Source organism: Lonchura striata, chromosome 1 (genome assembly GCF_050655825.1).
Source record: "Lonchura striata isolate lonStrDom1 chromosome 1, ASM5065582v1, whole genome shotgun sequence".
In the NCBI taxonomy this organism is placed as follows: domain Eukaryota; kingdom Metazoa; phylum Chordata; class Aves; order Passeriformes; family Estrildidae; genus Lonchura; species Lonchura striata.
This window is the reverse complement of record NC_140703.1, coordinates 3,758,785-3,781,664: the sequence shown is the minus strand read 5'-3', so window position 1 is coordinate 3,781,664 and position 22,880 is coordinate 3,758,785. Positions and strand designations below refer to the sequence as shown.

At 41.2% G+C, this 22,880-nt stretch overlaps 1 protein-coding gene across 29 annotated transcripts in view; it reads right to left on the bottom strand.

Moving 5' to 3' along the window:
- BBX (BBX high mobility group box domain containing) overlaps positions 1 to 22,880 on the bottom strand; it is a 152,095-nt gene that overhangs the window by 67,822 nt on the left and 61,393 nt on the right. For 25 of the 29 annotated variants that reach the window (XM_085589187.1, XM_085589329.1, XM_085589243.1 and 22 more), the window contains 2 exons: positions 6,995 to 7,165; positions 5,244 to 5,486 (listed from right to left, as the gene is read on the bottom strand). The exons of 2 other annotated variants lie outside the window; for them this stretch is intronic. In XM_085589187.1, coding sequence (XP_085445313.1) covers positions 5,244 to 5,486; positions 6,995 to 7,156 — 405 coding nt within the window. In that variant the 5' untranslated portion in view covers positions 7,157 to 7,165. The remainder of the gene's footprint in view (positions 1 to 5,243; positions 5,487 to 6,994; positions 7,166 to 22,880) is intronic. 2 more of the 29 variants (XM_085589311.1, XM_085589328.1) reach the window with 1 other exon arrangement.

Genomic DNA, 22,880 nt, shown 5'->3' with positions numbered 1-22,880 from the left:
GTGATAACATCATCCCAGTGTTCCTTCCAACATGTACCATGCTGTATGACTGCATAAAACAGTGAGCATTTAAAACATTCTTTGGCCTTGAGCAGCCAGCACACATCTCAGTTGTTTGCTGTGTTTTTGGTATGAGGCAGCAAAACCACAAAAAGGAAACCAAACCACACATGGGCAGTGGGGGAAAGGGTCTGGATCCGTTTGGGGGGTAGGGGAAAGGACCAGGATCTATTTTATTCACAAAACAAAACACCTACATCTTCCAAGAATTTTACTGCCCACATTAAACCAAGATTTTTGAACGTTAACAAAAGAAAGACCACATTTCAGTATTTTACACGTGTTGCTATGCGAGGTTGAGAACTGGCAAATCAGAGGAACATGCCACACATTCCATCTGCAGATGTTTGCCTAACAACTGATAGGGGTGTGCAGCACTTGCTGCTGTGGGAGCCTGCCCAGCCAGTACCAGTGCTCGGGGCAGGGACAGCACACCACCAAAAGAGTGGCTTTGTGCTTGGAAGCACATGGCAGGGCAGATGCAGAAGTTTCTTCTCTGATTACACAGTCCCACTCATGGCACAGAGAAGCACCTGTGTTTCACACACATGCATGCACAGAAACATTGGGAGGAAAACAACATCCCTTGGGCATCAAATACATAAATAGCACTGAAAGCTTGTCCTCTGCTAGAGCCACTACAGTGTTTTCCCAGCTCAAGAGTCTGCTTGTGGCAGGGTCACCACTGCACATGCAGTGCTTTCTTCCTTTTCTGTCTTCACCTTTGAGCTGCCACTTGCTACCTCCAGACCGTAACACAGATAAAAACGTTCTGGTTTACAAGAAACACACAGCGCTGCCTGAACCCTGCTGTGGGAAGCCCTGTATTTATAGAAATGGCTATAAATAATAAAAATCTGCAGGGATCACTGACCCACATACGTGCTGCGTTTTCTGAATAGGGTGTATGTATTAAATCTGCCAAGTACGGACTGCGACACTGCTCACCTCACTCCTTTTCCCTTTCCCTCAGTTTGCTTGGGAGCTCAGTACAGCACAAAAATAGTCTGGTGGAGGGAAGGGATAGGAAGGGGAGGGTAAGGGAAGAGGAGGAAAGGAAATACACGATGAAGCAGCTTTGCCTTCTATTGTTAAAGCCACAGCCCACTCACAAATCATGTTTCCAGCCTGCAGAGTGAAAAGCACAGTCGCTAGCAGTGAGCTACATAAGCTCTTCATATCAGCAATGCTGCTTTGAGTAATTGAATTATTCTATTGAGTAATTTGACAAGCCGACAGGCTGCCCATCAAATGAGAACTAGGATGCGTGCCATTTGTGAGACGAGGCTGCAATGAGCTTTTAATCAGTTTTCAACAAGAGCAATTCAAGTGAGCTGGTATAGTAATGTCTTTTTTTTTTCTCTGCAAAGCCAAGCTGTGAACATTAACTGCAGTTTCTGAAGGCAAGGGAGCAAACTGAGGGAGGACAACTCATTGGAACGGTTCAGTTTCAATACATAAGATAAAAAAAAGAGAAAATTTAAGAACCTAAAACAATATCCAAGAAGGACTTTACATAAATGCCTGTAGGGCCTTGATCCAAATCTTAAAACTTTTTCAGTATTGACTTTTGTGATTACTAGACCAAGGCCTAAAACAGAGATATAGATTTTGCTTACCGGGTCATGAGAAGATAACTTTAATGAGCTACACAGTAACAAGAAAAGGAGTAAGACAATCATGTAATCTATTGCTTTGCTCTCTTTCACCAATTATGCAGTAAAGCAACTTAACACATCCAATCTAAGCATATGTCTAAAATTGATTTTAAAAACCCCAAAACACAGGCAACCAAACCAACCAAAGAAAACCACAAAAACCCAACCCAAACGTAAGTACCTAACCTGGGATGCAAAGACACCACCTTGCTTTCCACAACAAATGGCCCAGCAGACTCATGTTCTCAAGTTTCAGGTAAGAAATAGAACAAGATGTGTTTGTGGGATTGGTTTGATGCCTTATTTCTGTTTTGTAAAAGCCTGGAGAATGTTGTGTTATGTAGCAGGACCAGCGCCGCTTCAGAACTGAAGTTAAAACTCCCCAAGTTGCTTTCATCACCAAATAAAAAAAGATTTGCTTCCTCTACTTGTGGTAGGAACAGGAGCTCACAAGTGGATTTCAGCTACACCCCAGGCTAGCTGTTAGCACGTGTTTAATTTTAAATGTATGCTATTAAATGTCACATGAATCTCAGAGACCTGCCATTAAAAAAAAACTCCCCAGAAAATAACTGCACTCTGTTTTTCACTCCTGAAGGATGCAGGGTTCTCATTACACACTTTACAGTCCGTAAGTCAGCCAGAGGACTTGCCAAAATGCAAGCTGGTGCATATTTATGAGTGGCCAGATGAATTTCCCTCAGTGAAGGAACATGCTGAAACATACACCAACACTCCTGGTTCCTTTTTGAGTATGTATCAACAACTGGGCTTATATCCTAGACAGTGGAACTTTCAAATTTAAGCTGGTCTAGGAAGTCTGCAGGGTAGAAATAGAAAGCTTACTAATAAAGTGATGCCAGCAAAAGCAGACATCAAGCTCTGCAGGTGCAGCACCAGGTCTCCAGGGCAGTTGTTGCTACAAGAGACCATAAACCACAAGATGGAAAATAGAAGGAGTGTAGGGCCAGTTTTTCCAGATAATTAAGGTACCCCAAAGTGCAGACAGGTACATTATGGGATTTTACACAATGCCTGAATGAACTAGAGACCTGATGAGCCTCTCAGGGAGTCAGGGACAGATGTCCATCTACTAGGAAAACTACTCATAATTCCAGCCAGCAAAAAGTTTGGGCGCCTCACTATCTTCCAAAATCTTGCATACAGCTAGACATATGTAAGTAAATATACAAGTGCCTTTACATGCATGCTGCTGAGGTAATATCACTGCTAGTAGAAAGCAGGCAAGAAACTGAAAGCTTCTTGCATGGCACATGATCTAGCCCAAATGATTTTGGGAGCTATAGCAATGAGTAATAAAGAAACATTCTAGAGACTGCAGAAGAGCAGGGACCACTTCTGTAAGGCCCACATGTATCTCTGCAGGAGTGGTTTGGATGCTCAGGGTATACTTTGTAGGGAGAGCAGATATGATAGAGGGTTCTCTGGGAGATGTGTGTCCTGCCAGGACACTGGCTACAGGCTGCACAGTGAAATATGGAAGTCAAAGGACACTGAAAAGCTGCATTTAAGCAACAGAAGATTACTCACTGAATCTTAAATCTCAGTGAGCTTATATAGGCACCCAAACAGAAGACCATTGGTACAATGGTATTTTTATCTTCTTTCAAAGACACTCACCTTGATTTTTAAATAATTTCTCTTTAGGGAAAAGGAAAGTTCCAACAGGTGGTTCTCACTACAGTTGACACTGACCTCTTTTTGACAGTCTCAGCAGTAAGCCTCCCTACAGGTGAACCTGTTCAACCTGCTCTACGTGAACCTGCTTAAGCAGTGGGTTGGACAAGATGATCTCCAGAGCCCCCTTCCAACCCCAACCATTCTGTGGTCCTGTGAAAAGCAAGTGTTACAATAAAATGATCGATCCATGCAGACAGAATAGGCTTGTTGGTGAAGGAGGCCCAAATGGATTCAACAGCACATTATAGCTGGTAATTACTGCTGTAACATACACTGTTTACAGAATAAAAATGATATGCTATCTCTCCTCTAGTTTTCATTCTTAGAACTACTTACAATGACGTAAACGACTTAGATTTATTGTTCTGCTTTGACGCTGAATATTCAATTTCTTCTTCATGCCAAAAAAACAATCACTACAAGAACAATGATTTCTACAACAATATGATTAACAGTTTCAGATCTGTCACTTCATACAGAAGTTCCGCAATTATTTTCCTTCTTAATGAACAAATTTCCTTCAGCAAGACAAAAGGCTAAGAAAAACAGTCACACTGGGTTTGTTTCTTCCAAAACTTATTTCTTTATTCTCATCTTTCTCTGCATCTGTACTGAATCTTTTAATTGCCCTTTCTCCAGATGTTTATAGAAATATCACTAATTCACAAGCGGGAATGCAGAATGAAACTGGAATGGTTGGACAAAGCTGAGACTTAAATGTTTCAATACTGTGCCACAGATGAGGAACTACAGAGTTTCTACAGACACTGCTTAAAAAAGGACCAACCATGTTAAACACTGCTCTTCTTGTGGACCTTTACATGAGCTTACTAAACAGACAGACCTTACAGCTTGTTAACAGTACTGACATCTTCAGATCCCAGGGCAGGCAGGGTAATAGTTTTCCCAATGATTTCACAGCTATCTGCACTTCCCACAGTGTGCTAGCATACTCAACAAAGGAGAGAGATGTTTTTCCTGCTCACTGGTGTTCCTTTATTTTTATTACGATTTAATTAAAATTCTGTACCACAATCTGTATCATACAGGTAACCACAGGGATCTGTTTTGGGGTAAGGTTATCAGCCTAAGTAATTTGCTGTGTTTTTCTCACTCTACTATCAATAACCACAGCCTTTCTGAAAACAGCTTATCAAGAAAGCTATTTCTTAAAAAGGCCCATTTGAATTTTAAGTTGACATAAAGACACGTTGTGAAATAGGGGGATAAATCTCCTTTCCTTGCTCCTGGTTAACAGACTCTGATTAGGCACTGCTCTCTGACTTGGTATTGGTCTCACCAAATCTTGCTTCATCAGAAACTGGTTAATGGGAAATGTAATTCAAGAAGCACTAGTAATTTTTTAATTCATTAGCATCAAAGGTAAAAAGGGACTACATTTCTTGACTGTGCCATTGGTTTGGTCCACCATAGCTGGCATCACTGATAGAGAATGCACAGCTAAGTACCCTTAGTCAGCTGACACGGAACAGTATGTTAGTGCTTACAATGGCCACTATCCTCATGTTAATGCTTGTACAGAAGAAATTATCAGGCCATACAATCACAAAGTGCACATAATTATAGCAATGACTACCGGAACCAAGTTAGTTTGTGTACACAGACCAATTGCTTTCCATTATGGTCCAAAGGATCAAGTCAATTAAAGCAAGAACAGCAGCTGCTCTGGGCACCATAATCCCATGGTGAAGCTGAGGACCAGAGGGAAGAGAAAGATCCCACAGAAAACATTTAATACACAGAGAAAAAGAAGACAAATATGTAATGAACTCCCTTTACATCCACCATTCAGACAGAACGTACCTCCTTGGCCATGTCAGTGTATTTCTGTTTTTCTTTTGGATCTAGAACAGACCACCAATCTGCCAAGATCTTGGTTGCGCCACGATTATCGAGGCGAGGGTGCTCTTTCCGCACGAGCGAGCGGTGGCGTTTGCAGAACAAGAGAAACGCGTTCATTGGTCGGCGAGCTCGCTGCTCTGAGGACTCATCGTCTTCAGTCTCATCAGCATCCTGCTCTAAACCATCAGGGCCAAGGAGCGGCACCTGGCAGAACCGAAAGGGAAGGGGGGTAAGCTCAGTTAGCCGCGTTTCGCACAAAGGCTGAGACGGTGTGCGCTGCATGGGACTCGGGGAGAGGCACGTGGGCACACACAGCTGCCTCCAAAGGCCAACCGTTCCATCCAGACAGCCTGCAGAGTTCTACATCAAACCTCCTCACCTGATGGTCCCAGGTTCATTCATCGTCTGCAAGACTTAGCGCTGACTTCCAAGTGGAAAACTTGCTAAGCTCAGGACCATTCTCTACTAACAGTCCTAAAGGGGCTGGAGGAACAAGATCTACTCTCCTTCTGACAATGTAGAAATCATCTTAGTGGGACGAGGCAAGCAGAACTACCTTGGACCTTGATTATTCATGTTTGCAACCGCAGAGCGCACAAGGAAGAACAGGTAATAGTTTGCTTGTTTGTCAGTTTTTTACCATCTCCTGCTGGTCACTGCTCACCCTGTGAGCAGCACAGCAGTGCAGCCACAACAAAACTGCCCAGCAGAGGCAGAGGGCAAATCTCAACAGAATACACTGCCAAAATGTGCTCTCTCCATACCATTCCTACAAGGGACGAGCCACAGAACTTACTGCACGAGACAGAAATCCACCTCCTACCTAACTACGATGCTGCTATTATATACCATGTTGTGAAAGGACCTGTAATATCAACAGAAAGCACCATCAGAGAATCAGGCTCTTGCTTATCCTTGTCAAGGTCACCCTCTCTTATCAGTGTACAACTCAAGGCAGTCTCCTCAGCACTGACGTTGCCATTGCTGCCTTAGAAAGGCACCAAGGAGATACAGATATGAATGTCATCCACATGATGGAATCATCACATCTGCATGAACACTTCCCACCTCTGGCTACAGAGAATGACTCTAACTGGAAAAGTGTGAGGTGCCACATGGTATTCAAAAAGGGCAAGGTCAGCATTACTGAACAATACCAAAATACCACGTGTCAAACCAGAGAGAATTACTTCCACTGTGCACTCAGTACTCTGGAGGATAAGTTCAATTTCACATGCAAAGATAGTAAAAACTGCAGACAGCTTTTTCCTTCTTTTTCCCTCTTAATCTTTGTAGGTTTCATCTTTAACAAAAAATGAAAACTTTTAGTTTGGTATGATCTTCAAAGCTACTAGAAGCAGATACCAAGCACAAGCCAACGTCACATTTAAAATAAGCAATTAAAAAAAATAGAACATCAAAAACCCACTTTAAGCAATCAAGATTAGGATGTGCAATACATTATTAAAACAAAGCAGATAAAACTATTCCAGTCTACAAAAATTTGTCCACTATTTTAAAGGCATGATTAACAACTCACTTTCTTGTGTCACTACCTGCCTTTACAGCCTTATAGGCACCCCATCGGATCACTTTTTATTGGCTGTGTTTCTTCACAGAAGAGAACAAGACAACACAAAATGAAAAAGACAGCTAGGGAGAATCCAATCCACCATTAACCATCTTGGGTCAAAGCATCCAATTAAATCTACCTTATCAATATCTTCCTCTTCTTCTTCCTCTTCCTCCTCTTCAGAGAAGTCAAGGAGTTTCTTGGCAAGCAGGGGATGCCACTGAAGACACTTCCTTTTTGGTCGCTTCCCAGTTCCTTCACCTTCTGTTGAGTGATCCTTATTCCTACTACTGCCTTTCATTACTGTGACCTGTCATGCAAAAATATTGATAAATTCACAACAAACCCTTAGGTACAAATGACCATCAAACCAGTGGCAAATATATGAGGTACCAATGCAAGACTCTCAGAATTTTCTGTCAAGGTATTAGATAGAGATTTACTCTAATTATCAACATAAGCATGGATGTACTTTTTGCACTCTTAACACTTTCACATAAAGCCTAGAGTAACTAGCAAATTTAAGAGCATGAAGTAAGAATGCCAGCTGATCCAGCTCTCAAATGTCCCTGTCTGAAGAATGGCAGAGAAGTCCTTCACTAGCTACGTGAGCGAGAGACTCCATAGCTCTTTTATACATCTATCCATTGCAGCTTTTCATATTTTGCCACTGCAAATGTCAGTGTCAGGACATCCCTCTCTCTCACAGTGGAACATATCACCAGCCACTTGTGTTAATCATGCACTTATATACACTAATGTTGATACAGAGCCCCAGCCCCATGATACTATGAGCTAGGATTTGTCCAGTGCCATTAAAAGGTGTGATAGGGAAATCTGAGTCCCTAAGAGAAGTGAATTTGAATACACAGATTTGAATCAAACAACCAGAGACAATTATGCTGACATTTCCAAAGTACTGCACAGGAAACAAAAAGCCATGTGCTGAGCCAAGTGCACGCAGAAGACAAATTGTATTTAGTTATGTGTATGTCCTTATCTAAAAAACACCTCAGAACTACCTCTTAGTAAAAATACATGCTCAACACATACATAGTATCTGTTTAAGGGTTGACTTAAGAGATGTGCTACCCAACTAAGGGACAAATTAATATATATATATATAAACAAAACCAGCACATCACATCAAAGTACTGAAGTGCACAGCAAGTGCTGCTGGCACCCAGTCTGGTCCCTTGTAGACTTCTGTTAGCATAGTGTAATATCAGTGGCAATCCTGACAGGAGCATGGCTAGCTTTCCAAGAAAACAACACAAACATCAAAACAAACTGAACTTAGGAGTGGTTAGCCAGCTACATCTTTATAAAGCCAATAAATGTGATGCAGTCTCACAGGAGTTTCTCACCAGCAGCATAAAGCAGCTGCAATAAGCCCTGGTCCCATAGGCAAAGCCAGAAGAAGCTGTGTTGCTGACTCTCAGGAAAAGGGCACAGAAAGAATCAAACCTTGTAACTGCAAGGTCACAGTACATTTTGGGATGCTGCTTTCTGTGAGATGCCTGGTGCAACACTGATGTTTCAGCTTACAGGGGCACACGAGAAAGCTGCCACACTTACACTCAGACCAGCTGCCCCAGCCACTGTGCCACCTCTGGGCAAATGCCCCACAAGAGCCATCTTGCACAGCTCCAGCCACATTCCTGCATTTAGTGAGCACTACTGCTGGTTTTGGATGATCTCTTCCAGGTATTTCTTGTTGGCTAACTCACTGGCATTTTGGAAATGTGCCCTTGCTGGCACCCAAAAAGTGCATAAGCAGCTGCTTCCCCTGCAGACTTCAAGAGTGCAGAAAGATGAAGGACCATCAGACACTGCTTGCTGGAGGAACAACTCAAGCCTGAAGGAAGGAGGTTCACAAATTTTAACCTACATTTCAAAACAGCATTTTCCTGGATGTATATTGAAGTTTGTAGATCTTCCCCACTTGCCAGCAGTACCTACTGCCCCAAATCATTACAGAAACCCTGTAACTTTGTCCCATTAAGTGACATACTTTGCTATCCAAATAATGCCACTTCTGCCTGGAAAACATTTAAACTTTGATTTCATGTCATGCACTCCTCTGTTCATTTTCTGTAACCAACTCCTTTAGATATAGGGAGTTTTATGCAGCACATAACCATGCATCATTCCACCTAAATTTTCATCCATGACTTGCAAAACAGATCCAAATACATGAACCGCTTTGTCTTAAAAAAAAAAAAAAAATTAAAGTGTGGAAAGCTAAGCCACAATCCAGTATCATGAACTGTATGTTTGAAATTGTTTTTATCCCACTGTGACTCTGCCATGTACCACACTGCACTGTGCTCTGCATCCATCTCCCTTCCTAAAGTGCTGAACCACCATTTGCTTTTGTTAGGGGCATTCTCGGGCACGAATCAACAAAGCTGAGTTAATGTTCAAGCAGGAACCTCAGCTCCCGTGGGCAGCAGAGATTTGTTCAGAGATTGCTAAGTGATACAGATCTGCCTATTACTGCAGTCAATAAAGCATGTGGCCTATTTCTGAGCAGGATAAATATGCTACAGTGCAACAGGGAGAGCTGCTCCAGCCCTCACCACTCACTCGTGTACATGAACTAATCATATGGCTTCTGTCTACAATCAGTCCTAAGTATGATGAGTACTACTAGTAGCCTTCTACCTTGTTAGTGTGAAACTAAATTAACGTTTGAGAAGTTCTCCATCATCCTTCTTTACAAAGCTCAGCTGAAGTCTCAGGGCTATTTCAACAGCAGCACTGCCTTTAGTGCTGGCACCTCTCTGCCTGCTGCCCTTTAAAAAAGATGAACAAGGGAAGATTTCAGAGGATTTAAGTCTCCATCACCCCCTAGACCCTGCCAATGCTCTGTGCAGAGCCGGGCAAGGCAGCACAGAGCCAGGCACCAGTCACCTTGCAAATCCCTAAAGGGCTCTCAGTACCTTACACCTCTTCACCACAGCTGAGCTCACAAATAATTTCTGTTTTCCTTGCATGAAGGCTAGGTATTAAACACTCATCACTGAAATAAATTAATCAAAGCTCATAAGTGTTAAAGTAAAAATGCACACTCTGTCCCTATAGGACACGTGAAAGCACAACGCGAGCCACCTGCTATTTGCAAGGTAAAGAAGAAAGTTTATTTTCTGACTCCAACTTTTATACTTTTCCAAAGGTGATATCGGATTGGAGAGTGAATGGACCACCTCTCCAAAGACATTGGACAAACCTCTAGTATATTAAGTTTCTCTACCCCCATGAAGGAATGCAATACAGTATGTTGTTTATGTAAATTGTGTAGGAAAGTTTTCTAACAGAATGTAAACTCAGAAGGTTTTAGAAAATCTTAAGAATCAGAGCGACACACACTCAGTTTCAAGAATTCAAGGGACATTCATGAGGTTGTTTTAATAAATTGTGAACCATTGTACAACACAGAGTCAGTCAGATCCTGGCTGTCACACGAACACCATTTACCACAGAAAAACACAGGCACTCTTTCTGCTTCATAAAGAATCTCTGCAATGGTCAACAACAAAACCCCTTCTGATTTTGACCCCACTGATGGCAGGACTGAGACAGACTTCAAACTTTATGTTTATTACATCATAGCCTGGAAATCCCTCACTTCTTAAGTATGTCAAGCTATGGACTTTACCCTCTGTGCCTGCTCTTCTTTCCTCTAAAACAGGAAGTAATTCATAACGAACACATAAAATTATTTCCTTCCCCTTAAGGGTGAGTCGTATCCTATTTTCACATACTTTTGCGTTTCCAAATCCTCTTTCCCCATATTTATTTATTCAGGTCCCTGTAAGTTCTGATCTACATTTCAGAGAGAGTTCAGAGACTTTTCAGAGACTTTATTTTTGGTGCACTTTCTGCTGATGCCCCTCAGTCAAATATAGGCTTGGCATAATGAAAAATGTTCTAATTCTTTATTACATCACGTGACTTTTCCTGTTAAAAATGGATGACAACATAGTGTGGTAAACCTGTTTTCCTTTGGATTGCTTCATCTTTTATTTTACAATGCCCACGCATTAGGATCATTTTTGTCTCCTAATTGCTGATACATACACATACTCACATAATTATGAAAGAAATCTATTAAAAAAATTCAGACAAATGCAAATTACAGCTAACATGGACATGGACATTTTCCTTTTGGCAAGACACAGCAGAATGCCTGTATGATTATGATGAAATGACAGTCAAAGTTTTACTGCCATTATTTACTTCTTGGACAGCAAAATATCAATGAAATCCAGTTACCTGACTCTTAGGATTCTATTTATTTATCTGATTTTTTTTTCCCCTTGACACATCGTCAATAACATGTTAGCTGCTTGTTTTACATGAGAGACTGGAAGTTGGCAGCCAGAAGCAAGCAAAAATACCACCCGTTTCTCTTTCAGGGATCCTCAAGTGCTGGCAAGCATCTCTACCTGCATGCTTTTAAAGAAAGAGCTGGAGTTGGACCCTACAAGAACTGTAGCACACATTTAAGCTTGGCAATTGAGAAGTCCACAGAAAGTGACTGAACAAGCCAAATCTTTGAGAGATTTGGGCTTAAAAGTAGAGAGGATACACAATACCTGAAGTGCAAAGTTTGCAATAACTGGAATTGATGAACCAGAACATTAAAAAAAGAATAATTTCTTCTACAGATATCAGTAGAAATATCATGTATCTTTTAAGGCAGATGTAATAGCTTTTAGAAGTTTACAAGAGTAAAAATTATTAAAACCAGGGAAAAAGATTTTACAAGTTACTTCTCAACTTAAGGATGACAAAAATGAAATGACAGCCACTAGGAAGAAAGTAGGAATATTTCAACAAGACAAGACAAAGGCATGGACAGCTTTCCTTAAAATAAGCCACATATGCTTTATAATGTCACTAGAGGATACCTGTCAAGGCTGACATTCATGATCCATTGACAGCAAGATACCTTTAGGGTGACACTCTACTTTTACTTTTAGTGCATATACAGATCAAACATTACAGAAATATTACACCAGTACAAAAAAATTAAGAATTTTCTTTTGTGTGTGTGTGTGTGTGTGTGTGCTGGCTGTCCTACTGGTCCAAGAAACACTAATCAAAGAATCACACTCTTCTTGGATGTCTTATAAATATGTATAGCTAATGGAGCTTCAGAGGAAAAAAAAAAATTCCTTAATTAAAGAGGTGGATGGAGGGAAAGGGGAGAAAATGTTCAGCTTTTTACTGCCTCTGTTTCTATTTCAAATACATAACTGTTTACAAATTTTTGTTTTTTAAAGTGTTCATTAACAACAAGCATTTGATTACATTTGATAATGCTAAGTTCTGCTTTTCTGCTGTCTTCCTCTATTATTTATAAAACTTTATACACACAGGTGACCAAGTACTAATTCAGCAATACTAGTTTTGGTACTGTCTCATCCCAGTGTTGATCTGCCACTGAGAATGTTGCTTGTGCTAAATAAGCTACACTTGATAAACTACATCCACAAACACCAAAATCCTTATAAAGGTCTTCAAAAACAGCCAAGTGCTCTAAGGAACATGTTGTAATACAGGTTAGAGAGAAATGCAAGACCTGCAAAAGCAGAACCCCATAGACTTGGATTGTGACTACCCTCCTGTTGGAAGATTCTTCATGGAACAACACCTGAGCTTCAGCAATTCTCATTTTCATGAGGACAGTGCAAATGAATTTCAGATTTCCTGCTACCTTAAAAGAAACCCTGTATTTCCTAGTGGCCAGCTGGACTCTTGGCTGACTCAATGAAGATTATTGACACAAAGGAGTAAAGACAGAGTTTCAAGTGGATTTTCCCACACTTTCTGCTCTGTTTTACACATCTGAGTTCTCTACATGATAAAAACAAATGCTAATAGGGAAGAGAGAACTGAACTATGAAACTATGACACTAATAGCTTGTTGCTTTGGGGACTACTGAGTCAGTGACTTGAGCTGCTTCAATAAAGAAGCTGGAGACTGGGAAATGAGTTCTTGTTCTCAGCAGTCTAGTGGGCTGAAGAGGTATTTGAATTTTCACATGAAAGCAAAAGGAGATTGCTGGCTGGAAAATACACCTACACAAATACAAAGTGTTTTCTTTAAAAAAATAAGTTTCTTGTAGCTCTGGAATAAATGAACCAGATTATTTCTATAATGTAAGACAAAAACTAGTTGGCACTAACTGCTGACCAGTCAGTGAATATACTCTTTATTGCTTCACAGCAGAAAGCCATTAATGAGCTTTCTAATTTTCAGAGATGTGATGGTTTAATGGGGGACATGCTGAGACTCAATGTGGTCCTGCTTGCCAGTGGAGGTTTGGGAGAGACTGTCACCACATGAAACACTTAGCAACACAGCTACAAGTGTTAGTTAATTTTTAATGACATACTCTTCCATCTTCAGAAACGATTTTAAACTGCTCCTTATTCTCAAACTCAGGTATCAGTTGCTTGCTTTCTTTGTTCTCTAACACATAAAATTAAACCCCAAGATCATGGAAAAATATCAACAGCAGTTATTTTATTTTTTTTTTTTTAAGTATCCATTTCATACCTGCCAAAGAGGAAGAAAAGCAACATATAACACAAGTCAATAAGAGTTTAAACTTCAACTCTACTCTTTCTCTTTTCCTTCAGACATGTAAAATAAGAAATATTTTCTTTGGCATTTTTTAAAGCAAAGAAATCAAGCAAGCTTTGTCTAGTATGAAAAACATTTTATATTAAACCACTGCATTCACTATAGCACCTTTTGCTTCTGTGAAGTGGCTCACTGGTGCCAATGAAGGGAAAGGACTGATGGAAGAGTTTGCCTTGCAGAAAAAGGTCTGGGGCTGCAAATCACTAACATCTTTACTCAAACAGAAGCATATTAACAGCAGCCTAGAGTCACTTAGGTAAAAGCAGCTGTCTGAAGACTCAGGTCTTAACCGTATAATCGTAACTTTTGCTGTCTTCAATCTAACTCATGGTAGGACATTTGCTATTGCAGGACTCATTTTAGACTTTGGCAGCTGCAAAGGCAGAAACACAAAAACCAGAAACCCATTAAGTCACGGGCTCCAGCCATGCTTAGTTCACCAAGCAAGGCTCCAGTGACACTCTTCTAGCCAAAATGTTTGGGTCATAAAGTACAGAAGACAAGCATTTGTTAGGGTGACATCCAGGTTTCTGGACACCAGGTGCTAACCAGCCCACGTGCCAAAGGGTCAGCAGCAGGTCTGCCATAACCCTGTGCACCTGCTGGGACAAGACACCTGGATTATCAGCCCAGCAACTTCCTTAGCCTGGAGCTCCTGGAGAGCAGGCAGGGGGTCCTGTCCTTGCCTGCTCTGTGCAGTGCTAATGCACAGAAACACAAACTGGGGAGCAGGGCAGGGCCTCCTGCAGATGTAGGTGAAGTCACTCACCCAGGGGAGGGACACACTGGGACACCTGAACTATCAAACCTGCCTCTGCTCCTAGATGAAGAAGATGTAAACCACAGAACCTGGAAATTCTGGCAATTCTTTTGCTCCAAAGCAGCATTTCCTTTTGCTTCTACATTTGCTGCCGCAACAGGAGAAAGCACCGAGAAACCTGGAAAGGTGAGCAGAATAAATGCCTGGAATTCAAAACACAGAGGCAGCAGAGCCCAACCTACTTTGCAATACTTCCTCCCACAGAGGGGAGATAATAACAACAACTGCTTCAAAGCCCTCTACTGACACCAGAGTCATTTGTCAGCAGAGCACTTTTCATGGAATAGACTGTAAAGTGCAACCACCTCTCAGACAGGAGATGAGGGCTTGTCTGCAGAGCATCACGAACCACAGCAACAGCACAATCCAAAAAACCACTAACTTTCAGCAGGGAAAGGGAGGGAGCACACCATGAAAAATTTGCTTTGTGTTCCTGTGTAAGCAAGATTACCTGAGCCTGCATGGGGAGCAGCTTTTCTAGAAAGGCAGATGTCATTACTGCATTTCCCATTATTTCAGTGTTGCAAAATGAAAGTCTTTGTGATTTGTCAACTCAATCATCAGCTAGCTGTCTTAGCTTTTGCAAGCCACTAAATGTTTAATCTCAGCATAAAAAGTTTTTAGGGCTAGTGAGCTCACAGGTAAGATGGCCACACGAAAAACTTAATGAATTTCAGTGCATGGACATTCTCATCAGGTCATTCCCAGGAGGGCATCTGCAATTCAGCAACAGCTTCCTCCTGGAGGGCTTATCAGGTAAGAAATCGAAGTCAAATTGGAATTTTATGTGAACGAGAATGATGGCCTGGACTTCTGCTCAAAACCTTTGTAGGATGAGACCCTATGAATGAAAGAAAAAAAAAGTAAAGAAGTTCTACACTTGCCACTCCCAAAGCTCCGTTTTTATCTGTGATTAGCAGGCATACAAATTGCTGCAGGGTGCAGTCATGGCAGAAACACAGCCAAGTGCTTTTTACAGCACAGAGCAGCACAAAGAGGAGACATTCCTGCAGCAGACAGGGAAGGGGAGCACAGCTGAATGGTAAAATTGTTCAACACTCCTTTTCACCTCTTGTTGATTGTGTCCCAGTGTCTTCTGCAAAACCAGGACAGTGCAGCTGTGTCCACTGCTACTGTAACCCATTCTAAGGTTCACCATGTGCACAACAGAGCTTTCATAATAACATTCACTCATAATTACCACCAGTGTCAGGGGAACCATATACAGTTGCATGAGCAAATGAAAGAATTACTCCCTTAATACATATTTAATAGGCCATAAAATATCCCTGCACAACCCCATATTATACTTTGTCTACTTCTGCTCTCTTCAATTCAAGTGCAATAGGCTAAGGCAGTTGTCCAAACATTCCCTTGTACAGTTACTATCCACTACTCCTATGGAAGAAGAATCAAATTAATGGATACAGAAAGTATTTACTCAGCTCTGTGTACCTTCAATATAAAGCCCATAAATCATGGTAATATAACTCTTATGAAATGCAACTCTCAGAAACAAGAAGCAACCATAAAGAGGCTACACAAGAATTTCAAATAAAAGGGGCTTGTGCCATGTTCACTAACAGAAATACCACAAGACTGACTTGATAATAAATTCCAGGCTACTAAAATATTTTCTTTGTAATCAAATTGTCACAATCACCTTCCATCCTCTTCCCTTACCAAGAGGGGCAAGTGTACAAAGCCAAAAATGAGACGTGAACCCTTGTGAGTCTGTTTGCTGTATAAACCCCTCCCTACCAAACTCTGAGTTAATTTCCAAGCTATTGAGCATATTTAAAGCAGCAACACTTTGTCAAAATACAATGTATCTAACATTAGGCAGAACCCAAACAGGTAAACAGAATGCCAAAGAAGAGCAGAATTTTGCCAAAACAGATGCCTACAAATCTCTTATCCCAAAAAAGAGGAAATGGCCTCAAGTTTAGATTGGAGGTAAGGAAAAAACTTCCCCACCAAAAGGGTTGTCAAGCTTTGGAACAGTTGATCTGGCTGAGTCACCATCTCAGGAGCTCTTCTGAAAGACATGTAGGTAGATGTGGCATTTAGGGATAATGGCCTTCAATGATCCTCAAGGTTTTTTCCTACCTAAACAATTCTGTGATGCCATTAAAAGTAAGTGGAAACCAAACTAATTTGCATACATTTATCAGTTATATTTGTATTTAACACCTTGCTAAAGGCAGCATTTTAAGACTCAGAAATGAGCTTTTAATTCAGACTAGATTCCTTAATGCAGAGGTTTAGTCTGATCACAGAAAGAAATACTAAAGCTAAAGGAACTTTAAAATTCTGGTTGCAGAAGTATCACTGTCTCAGAACTATGTGGATCCACATAAAAACCTTTTGAGTCTATGAACACTTGTAATGATTTTGAAAGCAGATGTATTATCTTAATACACAATTTCCAAGTGCCATCTAGTGGTTATTTTCTATTTCACTTTGGAATTTAAAAACAAACCTTCTCTTTTCCTTATCTTTAAATTTTAAAAAAGTTTGTTATTTCTATTATTTTATGATGTGAAAGATGTCAAGAGGACTGTGCAATGGTAAACAGATGCTTGAATTAAGCCTAAGTTTGAGCATTCTGAGGAACTGAATTTGGGCCAGAAACAGCTAATTTCAGAACTAAAGAACTGAAAGAAAAAGGGGGAAAATTCCTCCAACCTTATCCATCTTATCCATGGAAAAAAGGCACAAATGCCAGTTCATTATATAGAGCTTTTTCAGTACAACTCAATAACTTCTTATCATGAGAAAATTCTGACTTGTTAGAAGTCTGTAAAGAACTAGGGTGTCAACTAAACACACAAGAAAATCCTGGAGGAAAAAAAGCATGTTCTAAGCATTCCTCACACTGGATAAAGCCCAAAATCCCCAGTGCTGTATCAGAAATTTCGGTTTTACACTCAACCCAACCTGCGATATCACACAAGCCCTAAACTTAAAATACTCAGCAAAATCTGACTGCTTAACATATTAGTCTCATAATGGCAACAATTACTTCATGTTTCCTGTGTCCCATCTCGAATATCCTCTCATTCTCCAAGTATAAGGAATTGGGCAGGTATCCCAAAAAATGGCCATATGTGCACATGCAGCAGTGTGCCCAAGATAGCATCAAACCAGCCGTGCATACCATGCAGACAACCTGGGTGAAACATTCAGAGTATATCAAATCCCAAACTTAATATCTATGGAAAGACATGTATATGTGCTTCCATTCCACCTGGAATTTTGTGGAAGACTGTGTCAGACAGCCAATCAATCAAGGAAAGCATCTGGCTTCATCACAATGAACCTCAGAGAGCCTAAAGATAAGATGTTTCTATTTCTGTAATATACTTCCACAGAGCTACAGTACCATATAAATAATACTGTGCCCACCTATGGCTATAGAAAAAGTATTAGAACTCGTAGCGTGACACAGAGCCAAAGTTAAAAACATACCATAACCAAACATCATCTTTGTTTTTATTCTACTGAAAGACTTGTTAGCTGTGGCAGAAACAAATTTTCTGGGGAAAAAAAGTAAAAATGCATTGATCTTATTAATTCTGTCTTGAATTCAAAGCACTTTAATAAAAGGTGTGAACATTGCTATCTTCCGGACTTTTGGAAAGAGTCTGTAACAGAGACAAAAAAATCTTAGGCAAAAGGTCAGAAACAAATTCATAGCCAAACTGGGAAGAGAGCTTTTAACTCTGATCCCAGTCCATGCTTCCTTCTTCTGTCTCTCCCTTCCAGAAAACAAAGAAACTGAAAAGAAAACTTTCACATTCAGCAACCTTTCTGTGTACAATCACAGAGACATTACACATGCCCAGCAAGGCACACTTTGGATGCAGCTCCAGGTGGGCATCCCTGTGGAGCTCAGAGGATGCAGTGGAGGGACAGGCAGCTTCCAAAGAAAGGCTCAGCAGTCTCTGTTGCTGGGTCTCAAGGCAGTTTATTGTGAGTTATCTAAAAGATTTTCTTCTGGGGCTGCTGTGGTTTGCTCCCAGCTCAGGCAGAGGCACACACACACCCTGACATCCTCTCTGACCCCGACTGCTTCTTCTGTCCCCGCCCAGGGCTGCTGCTGTCTTTTATATGTACATTACGTGTTACATGGTTAGTTTTTCCCAATGCCTATTACCTATATTAAATGGTGATTTTCTATCTTTTATATGGTACATTATGTGTTCCATGTTTACAGTTTTTCCCCAATGCCTATTACCTATATTAAATGGTGATTTTCTACTCTAAACCAATCTGTGAGTGCCAATATCACCAAGAACATGAAGGTAAGGAAGAAGAAAGAAGGACAGGGCAGGCCCAAATCCCAAATCCATCTTAAACCCTCTGACCCCCATGTACAAAACCAACCCCCCCCTGTACACCACTCAAAAATTCACCCCTCTACTTTGTAACTACTTCTACTCTAATATCTAAACTTTTGTGACTTCTTATCCTTCCTGCAAGGTTGGTAAATTGTTCCATGGTTCAAACCCAAAATCTCAGCTGTTTCCAGCTGCCTGCCAGGGTCTCAAATGCTTCTGACCTGGGCCTGGAACCTCCAAAAATGTCTGAGGGACGTTTTGAGTTCCGACACTGTCCCTGCACCCCACAGCCCCTGCCCAGCCCTTGGGGAGCAGCACAGCCTCGCCGAGCCAGCGGTGCCATCCCCATCCCACCATGACAATGCCAGCACGGAGCTCGCTGGGCAGCCCCTTGTGCTTGTGCTGTCCCATGGACAGGCTGGGCCATTCCTCACTGGAGATCCCAGCCCTGGCTCCCACAACCCCTCACACACACCGCGGAACCTCCCTGATCCCAGCTCATCCAGCCTCAGTACAATAACCCACCTAAAGCGCCTGGAAAATTTATAGCACAGGGCAACTACCCCATGGCAAGTGGATAATAAGCAACACAAAGATCTGGAGATGCAGGAAATCATAAAGCTGCCCCTGAACACAAGACCAGGGCAATATATATGCAATGCCTGAAAGGGAAAAAAATATTACATAACACACAGATGAAAGGAATAAACAATGTTACTTAAAAAGCCGTCAGAAGGTAGAATGCTATTTTATTCCATGTATAACCTCAAAAAGGCAGCCTCAGCTATTTAGCACATTAAACTCTCTTTTAAACACTTATCAAAATAATCAAAATAATTTGAAGTTCCATAGTTCCATTATCCCGTTGCCTAAATCACTGTACTCGGCTAGTTCACTTAATCCATTAAAAGGGCACAGAAATTTTGGCTTACACTGCTTCAAGTTCTTTCTAGGATGAGAGTACTTTGTGTACTCCCTCAGGTGCATCTCCTCTAAGAGCCCATGTGTTAAAATGATATGAGACAAGTTAGCAAAGCAGTTCCCCCAGGATACTACACAACACCAGTAAGACTACTGCTCTTTTTGCCAGTGAAATGTGAGCTAAAATTCTGCATGGAGATTTACAGTACTTCGCTTGATGGAAAAGGTCTAAAGATCAAACCCACACAGCTTTTAAAAATTTTAAAAAGTCATTTTACTTTCATACCACAATTTTAAAAATTGCTTTAATTGAGAGCTACATATGTAGCTACAGTATGAGCTAGAAAGCCTTATATAATGGCAAACTATGTGTAAGTGAGAAGGCCCATATTTCTTTGATGGCAATTCACTCGAACATTATGGCCACATTCTCCTGAAGCTCTGTGGATACTGAGTATGAATAATTTCAAATTCCTGAAGAAAACAAGCTACCAAGAAAATGTGCTCTTTGCCAAGGAGGTAGCTTGATGCTGGAAGACATTTCAGAATTTTTCCCTAACAATCTTTCAAATAAGCTTTGAACTACACCATCAGAAGTAAGCAGGGCTGTAGACAATGCTCCCATTCTCAAGCCATATGCATGCTCATATGCAAAAATGCATCACCACCTCGAGTTCTGCTGAACATAACAGTCTCTTTTAAGGAGAAAGAGACTTGGCTTATTTTTCATTCATAGAAAGACAATCACAGGATTCAGCAATGTCCACTTCTAAAAATCTAAAGCTAGAAATGTGACATGAGCTGCATGTGAAATATTTAAGGGAAAAAAATACTTTTGCATTGTTCCTCTTATAAAGCCATAATATAGTTATTCATTTTCATGCACTAACAAACCATTATTTCAAGAAAAGGGCAATATCAAATACTAAATTGAGCAGCTGGGGGTCTCCAGTCCTGCTCAAGGAAGTCCTAGCTTCAAAGCTGAACCACACTGCTCGGGACCCCACTCAGGGATAGAGAATCCTCTTTCACCTCTCTCACAATGGAGGGTATTTTTCCTTATGCTCAACCCAAATTTCCCCACCTGAAATGTCTGCAATCACCTCATGCCTGTCCTTTCACTAGATTCCTCTAAAAGGAGTCTAGGTCTCTCTTCATAATGATCCTACAGATAGTTGGAGTCAACTGGCTCATCCCCTCAGCCTTCTCAGGTGAAACACAAGGAGTTCTCACAGCTTTTCCTGGTACATCATTGTGCTCTGACCCAACCTCTGGAGTGGTCCTCAACAGTGCTCCCTACATCCCTCTGTATGGGTGTTCATCTCACAAGCTCAGAGCATGAAAACCCTTCTCTCAACCTGCTGCCTACACTCCTGCTCACACAGCCCAGCCTGCAGTTTGCTTTTGTGGCTACAAGGTCTTGCTGTTGAATTCTAGTCAACTTACAGCCCAGGTCTTCTCTGCAAAGCTGCTTTCTGCCTTTCTTTTTGTTCAACTTCTTGTGTTCCTGCTAGCCTTCATCAGCTTTCTCAAGTTCCCTGAATGGCAGCTCCTGTAATTCACTACTTCCACCAATTCTGTGTCACCTTTGATGTGCTGAGAGTACACTCCAACTTGTCATTTGTACCACCAATGAAAATATGAAACACTGGCACCAGCCTCAGCCCCCAAGGAACACCGCCAGTAACTCTCTGCCAGTTCAATGCTGGCTCAGCCAATTTTTCACAAACTGCAACTCTACCCAATAATCCATCTAGAGGGAATTCAGTTTGGCTACAGGGATGCTAATGAAAGTGTCAAAAAACTTGGTACCATCAAAGTAAACAAGGTCCTCTGCTCTCCCTTTGCCAACATCTTTCTCTCTCCATCACTTCTTCACACTCAGGAAGAGTTTGCCCATGGTAAAAAATTCATGTTTGGCTGCTTCCTGTCCTCTTGCTCTTCATGTGCCTAGAAGTGACTTCCAGGAGGACCAGTGCTGCAGTAGCTCAGTGACCAAGCTGAGGTCAGTCTGCTGTTTCCCAGATGTTTCTCAGTGCCTTAGAGCACAGTGAAACACCTCAGAGTCTGATTTCTTCTGCCTGTATGATCCACAAGAATGATAACCCTGTTTCATTCGACCTGTGGTGACCTGAGATTACAACCATGCTACCTGTTTGCCAGCAATTCCAAATGCAGAAGAGCTGGAAATACTGGTATCTGGAGAACAAGCAGCACAACTAGTTTGCCTCAACCCTTCCTGTCTCTTTCAAGAAGCTATCCAATGCTACAGACCAAAGTTTGCAAACACCTCTGCCCCACTTTTAAAAAAAGATAAAATTAAAAATCCATGAAATCTAAACATGGCAAGGTATTTTAATTGTGTTTGAAAATATGAGTTCAATTTAGTCCAAGCTTTTCTTTACATTTTTTCATTTTTAAAAAGCTTAGTTTTCAATAGGGGGAAGAACAAGAAGTTACTGTGATTCTGAGGCAAGCTCTAAAAAAACCTCAGCAAGCAAGAGAACAAGAGGAAGCAAGTGAGCTTCCTTATCAAATAATGTGTGGCACCCAATGAACAAAATCTAAAATCCAGATGTCTGCCATCCAGGGGGGTCTGCAGTAGACATGTTATTCACAAATCTGTTGTTCTAGGCTCAAGGGTTTAAACACAAACCAATTTTCCCTGAAAGTTTAGGTCCCTGATGAGGTGGTAATCAACTGGACAACCAACCACACATAATTTACTCACAAAAACTTACCAGAAACAGTGAAGATTGCAAAGGATGTCAATAAGCTTGGACAGCACTTTCCAATCTAATTTTTAAAATAACTTGCTCTGTTTACCACAGTTTGCAGTTTGGGAGAAAACAGGTAGAAGGCCTTTGCAATACTTTGCCATAGGATACATTAATTTGGCAGCAATCTCTGGGGCACACAGGTCTTTCACAAGACTTGAATGGTGACACAAAAAATCTCAGTGCAAGACACTCGTCAGCCCACTCAAGAATCAAACACCTGAAATCATCTGAGACAGTTCCTTCCATGAGTAGTCTAGATTGGCACTGAAACCTCTGCAGGAAGCAGGGAGAGATTTTTCTTTTCGTTTTGGAGAGATTTTAACTGGAGTGGCACTTTGGAACACAAAAAGCTCTCAAACATGGCTGTGGATCCTTGCTTATTAAAGGTTGGGCCCTTAACAAAGCCCTCTCAGAATGGGTGGATTTCATGCATATGTGAACTCAAACACATGCCCATCATTAAGCAGCAACTCAGAAACACTGAGTGGACCTTTGTCTTCATC